Source organism: Mycteria americana, chromosome 22 (genome assembly GCF_035582795.1).
Source record: "Mycteria americana isolate JAX WOST 10 ecotype Jacksonville Zoo and Gardens chromosome 22, USCA_MyAme_1.0, whole genome shotgun sequence".
Lineage (NCBI taxonomy): Eukaryota > Metazoa > Chordata > Aves > Ciconiiformes > Ciconiidae > Mycteria > Mycteria americana.
Window position 1 is genome coordinate 2,724,307 of NC_134386.1, and position 4,695 is coordinate 2,729,001.

At 54.0% G+C, this 4,695-nt stretch overlaps 1 protein-coding gene across 1 annotated transcript; it reads right to left on the reverse strand.

Moving 5' to 3' along the window:
* Window positions 1-706: 706 nt before the first annotated feature.
* On the reverse strand, window positions 707-2,365 carry HOXB1 (homeobox B1). The gene is made up of 2 exons (XM_075523139.1): window positions 1,753-2,365; window positions 707-1,032 (listed from the first exon to the last, which is right to left on the reverse strand). Exons 1-2 carry the CDS (start codon window positions 2,363-2,365, stop codon window positions 707-709), a joined length of 939 nt encoding a protein of 312 aa, XP_075379254.1.
* Window positions 2,366-4,695: the final 2,330 nt, after the last annotated feature.

Consider the following 4,695-nt stretch of genomic DNA (forward strand, 5'->3'; position numbering starts at 1 on the left):
TTCCCGGCCAGCACAACCCCCCCTGCCCCAGGATCAGTCCCAGTCACAGTCGCAGAGCGTGTAGCAAACCCTGTGAAGCAGTAATAGTGCAAAACGGTAGCGGAGGAGTTGCGGTTTTGTTTGGTGGTTTTTTGCGTCTTTGCAGAGGCCTCCAGCATCTTGCGCCTCAGATCTCATTCCAAGATATACATACAGTAAATAAAAGGGAAACATAAAAACACCCGAAGCTTTTTTACAAGCTCGCGGGGAGGAAAAATACATCAAACGTAGGATTCTTGCAGGCAAAAGTCGTTGTGCACATTTTTAAAACGGGAGAAAACTAAATTCGTTTTAAAGTTTCTGTAGTTGAAAGTGCAGTTCCTATAGGGGAGGGAGAAGGGAGAGGGAGAAACGTCCCTGAGACAAACGCCTATTGCTAAGGGGACACGGGGACACGGCTGCTCCTTCGGAGTCCAGTGTTTTACAGAGGGTCTATAAATTAAGAGAGAGAAATGCGAGCGGGAGAGCTGGTATCACACGTGTGGAGTTGGCCAGAGCCCACGGGACTGCTCGGAGGGAAGCGTGGCCTTGCTTCCACGCGTGTGTGCGGAGGGGGCTGTGCGTGGGAGGTGCGTGTTCGTGCGTGCGTGTCTGCTGGGGTCTGCAGGGAGCAGCTGCCCCTCGAGGGCAGACCGGGCTGAGCTCTGTGCCCCTGCGGGGACGCGTTTCAGGAGGACACCGAGCTGGGGGAGGCCTCAGGTGAGGTGCAGTTGGACTGATCCGAGGCTTCGCTCGCTTCCTTCGCAGACCTGGAGGCAGCAGCGGGGGCGAGACCTTCCTTTTCCCTTTTCTTCTGCTTCATCCGCCTGTTCTGGAACCAGATCTTGACCTGGGTTTCGTTGAGCTCCAGGGTAGCGGCGATCTCCACCCTCCGGGCCCGGGTGAGGTACTTGTTAAAGTGAAACTCCTTCTCCAGCTCCGTCAGCTGCTTGGTGGTGAAGTTGGTGCGGATGGTGTTGGGCTGGCCCAGCAGTCCGTACTCCGAGACTTTAGCTGTTAACGAGCAAACACCAACAGGGCAGGAACTCCCTCGCCGGAAAGAGGGGGCCGTGGGGGCTGTGGGGGCTGTGGGTGCGGGCTCTCCCCCGCTCCCCTCCTCTCTCTTGGTCCCTCCACCACCCGGAGCTTCGTGCTCCCGCCCGGATCCTCAGCTACCCCTGGCTTCCCAGCCCAGGGGTACAGCCTGGAGGGAGAGACCACCCCGGGCTCTGCAGAGCTGCCCCCCTTCCCTCGCAACCGTTCCCCCCAGTTCCCTGTAAACTGCCATGAAACTGAACGTGCGTGGGAAGGAGTGGAAGGGGAGGGCGAGGGTGATGATGGGGGGGAGGAGGGAAGATTGTGATTTAAGGAAGATTGTGGAGATGGAAGTTGAACAATAGGGGAGATGTGAAAGAAGCAGGAAGCCCGGAGCGTTTCCTATTCCGAGCTGGGCTTAAATCGCATTGGGCCTGTGGGAACCCGAGCTCAGGGACCCTCCATCAGATGCGTCTGGACAATCTCTAGCTGGCTTTTCCTCAGCGCCGAGCTGGTGTTTAAAAAAACAAAAACCCAAAGCAAAACAAATCCCTGTTCCCCTGGCAGATGAGCCCAGTTACCTTGGGTAGGAACCCCGGGGAAGGCAACCCTTCCTTGCAGGGCTGGGGAGCTGCCCCCCGCCTCCCTCCTCCCCCGGATGGGGACCATCCTGCCCAGCGCTGCGCTCCCCAAACTCACCTGTCTTGGGCGGGTTTCTCTTCACTTTCATCCAGTCGAAGGTCTGCGTGGCGCTGGCGTTGGGGCACGGCTCGGAGGGGCACGCAGGGTCTTTGTCCTCGTTCAGAGAAGGCGAGAGGTTGCTGTAAACGCCTGGCAAGTAGCTGGGCTGCTCCTGCCCGTAAAGGTGTTGTTGCTGGTACTGCCCAGCGGCCGCCACCGCCCCGCAGTAGCTCTCTGCTAAGGAGCTGAGGCTGGATCCCGCGTTGGCGGAGTACCCGGCCGCTTGGAAGTACACGCCATCCGCGTCCTGCTGGCCGAGGTAGAGCTGGTGGTGCCCGTAGCTGGGGCTGCAGGCTTGGGCTGGGTACCCGGCGGCGGGGGCAGCGCCCGCGAAAGGGATGGGGCGGCCGGAGGAGGGAGGGTGGTAGCCGGGGCTCTGCGGGGGGAGGTGGGCGGCCGCGGCCGCGCTCCCTCCCGCGCCAAAGCGCCCGTCTCCGTGGAAAGTGTCACTGGCGGGGCTACCTGAGCAAGAGGGGAAGGAAGGGGAGCTTTGCTCTAAATGGTGGTAGGCGCCCGTCCCACGGTTACAAATTGCATACTCTAAGAAGGAGTTCATCCTAGTATTGTCCATCTGCCACTGATGGAGGAGGGTCAGCCTGTTTTGGGGGGGATTCCGCCTGCCCTACAACCTTTAGGTAGTATGTCAAAGCTGTAAAACTTCCTTCCATGCATCGCTGGCCCTCGAACCCCGCAGCCTTCGGCGGGGCCGGGGTGGGGGCAGGGGGAGGCGGCCACGTGGTCCGCCCCCAGCCCAATGAGAGAGGGGCTCCTGAAGTTTGTCACATCTCTGAGCTCATCCATCAAGGCCCTGACATTTGCATGACAAAGGGGTTTCAATCAAACCCTGCCCATCAATCTGATAACAACACGAATACGTCAAAATCTTTCCTCAAAGACTTTAAAAGAGAGGAGGGAGGTGGGGTGCGGGGAGGTGGAGGGGAAGAGAGGCTGGGGGAAGAATTAGGATTATCCACCGCTGTTTTAAGTGCTAAAAAGGCCCCCGAGTTACGCGATGAGCCAATTTCAGCAGAAGTTCCCCTTGCCCCAACTTAAAAAGAAGGTTTTCCCCAACCCTAGCTTCATGTGAAAAAAAGGAAGAGAGAGGGGAGAGAGGTAGGGAGGTCTGACTGCTCTTCCCCCCAGGCACGACAGGATGCTCTGTTCTGCGTTTCGAAACTTTTCCCTAGAAAGTGGCTTGAACATGTTTGGCGTTTTCCGGGCTGAGGAGTCTAATAAAAGCTCCTAAGAAAAATACGCTCCATGTGTTTTATTAATTTTGCCACACTGGCTTTGTGTCTAGGACCAGTGTGGGTAAAAGCAATGTAATTAAATCAATATTCTAATGAGACGATGAAATAAAGTTAGGAAGGCAGGATGTCTTTTGTTGGAGGAACACCATGCCCAGCTTCGCAGTTGAAGGAATAGAACTAAAAATGATCCCTGTGTCTATCTGAGTATCTTCATATCCGTCCACTCACCCATGCACCTACACATTTACTACTGAAAACAGGGGGTGTTTTAAGGGCTTTAACCAATGCTGGAACGTTAAGCTCTGCTTTTCCATGGCAAATCTGGTTTGATCTTTCCCCGAATCTGTTGTCGGGCTGGAGCTTTCCCCTGGCAGAGTCCAGCTGATGAGTAGGTGGAAAGACAGGGAGAGCAGGCCGGCCACTCCACTGCTCAGAGAATGGGAACATAGGTAGGCAACATTTATTTACTTGTTAGCAGAAGAGAGACAAGAGCACCCAACAATATGACGCCCACAGTCATTTGTTACTTGTCAGGATATTTACTGGTTATTCAGCCCCTAAGAAGAACCAGGAAGGCTCTTCTTTTTTTTCCCCAGGCCAAAAGTTCACTTTGAAAGGCATAAACACGTCCTTTGGTTGGGAGGTTTGGCTGATGCAACACGTTGGGGTAACATTTGTTAAGAAACTGCGACACAGGCAGCCATGGCATCACCCTTCCTCCCTTCCTTAAAACCCCCCGGGAGAAAACTTGAGTTTTAGCCAATTACAACTCTCGCCCTTCAATACAAAGAATAAGGAGAAAACTATTTCCAGAGCTGCGTGCCTATTTATTCATTTATTCTGCCGACTTTGCTGATGCTGAGATATTCAAGAAGAAAATCTTTTCGGTTACAAATGTTCTCTGAAACTCGCTACCTCCTTTTTTGCATAAAACAACCGAAAGTGATTATAAAGATTCAAAGCAACTCTCATGTCATTCCTCTCGCAAGAGAAATCGGTTTCTAATTTGATTCCAGGAGTGCTTTTTATGTTATGTTGCGCTCGCGTTTAAATTGAATGTATTCTATTTAAACGCTGCTTACAATAGATGATTTATGGGTGTAAAATGAAAAAAGAAAAGGATAGATGTTTATTTCATCCTTGAAGCAATTGTTTCGTATTGTCTGATAATTTTCCACTATGATCTCACTCCACCGTTACGTTCAGGGGATGCTTTATGGCATTAAAACACAAGCTGTCTTCGGGACTTGCAGAATTAGCTGCGGGAGAGCTCTCCGCTGCGGAGTTACGAGGAAGAGTCTGGCTGCGCCTCTCACCTCAGCGAAGGCTAAACCAGCCTTTGGGCCTGAGGCAGCTCTGGGGTGAAAGCCCAGAGTTTCTTTAGTCGATGGAAAAATCGGACAGGACGGGATCCAAGTGTTAGCCAGGACATGCAGCACACAGCCCGGCCCGAGCGGGGGTGGAGAGCGGTCCTCGGGCTGCGGGGGGGAAGCGGGGGGAAAAGTGGAGACAGAGCCGAGCAGGGGATGTGCGGAGCTGAAGTCGCTTTGGCAAAGGCTTTTTTTTGTCCCTCTGTTGAGGTAACTGTCAGACCGCGAAAGATGGGGTGTTGGAGCCGATTTCCTGCCAGAAAGGGGCCGCTGCCTTCCCG

Excerpts from the sequence above, each read along its gene's own strand:
- HOXB1 (XM_075523139.1), bottom strand. The coding sequence starts at position 2,365 with ATGGACAATACTAGGATGAACTCCTTCTTAGAGTATGCAATTTGTAAC. Across the intron at positions 1,033-1,752 it reads GAGAAACCCGCCCAAGACAG|CTAAAGTCTCGGAGTACGGA; the intron begins GTGAGTTTGGGG and ends GCTCGTTAACAG.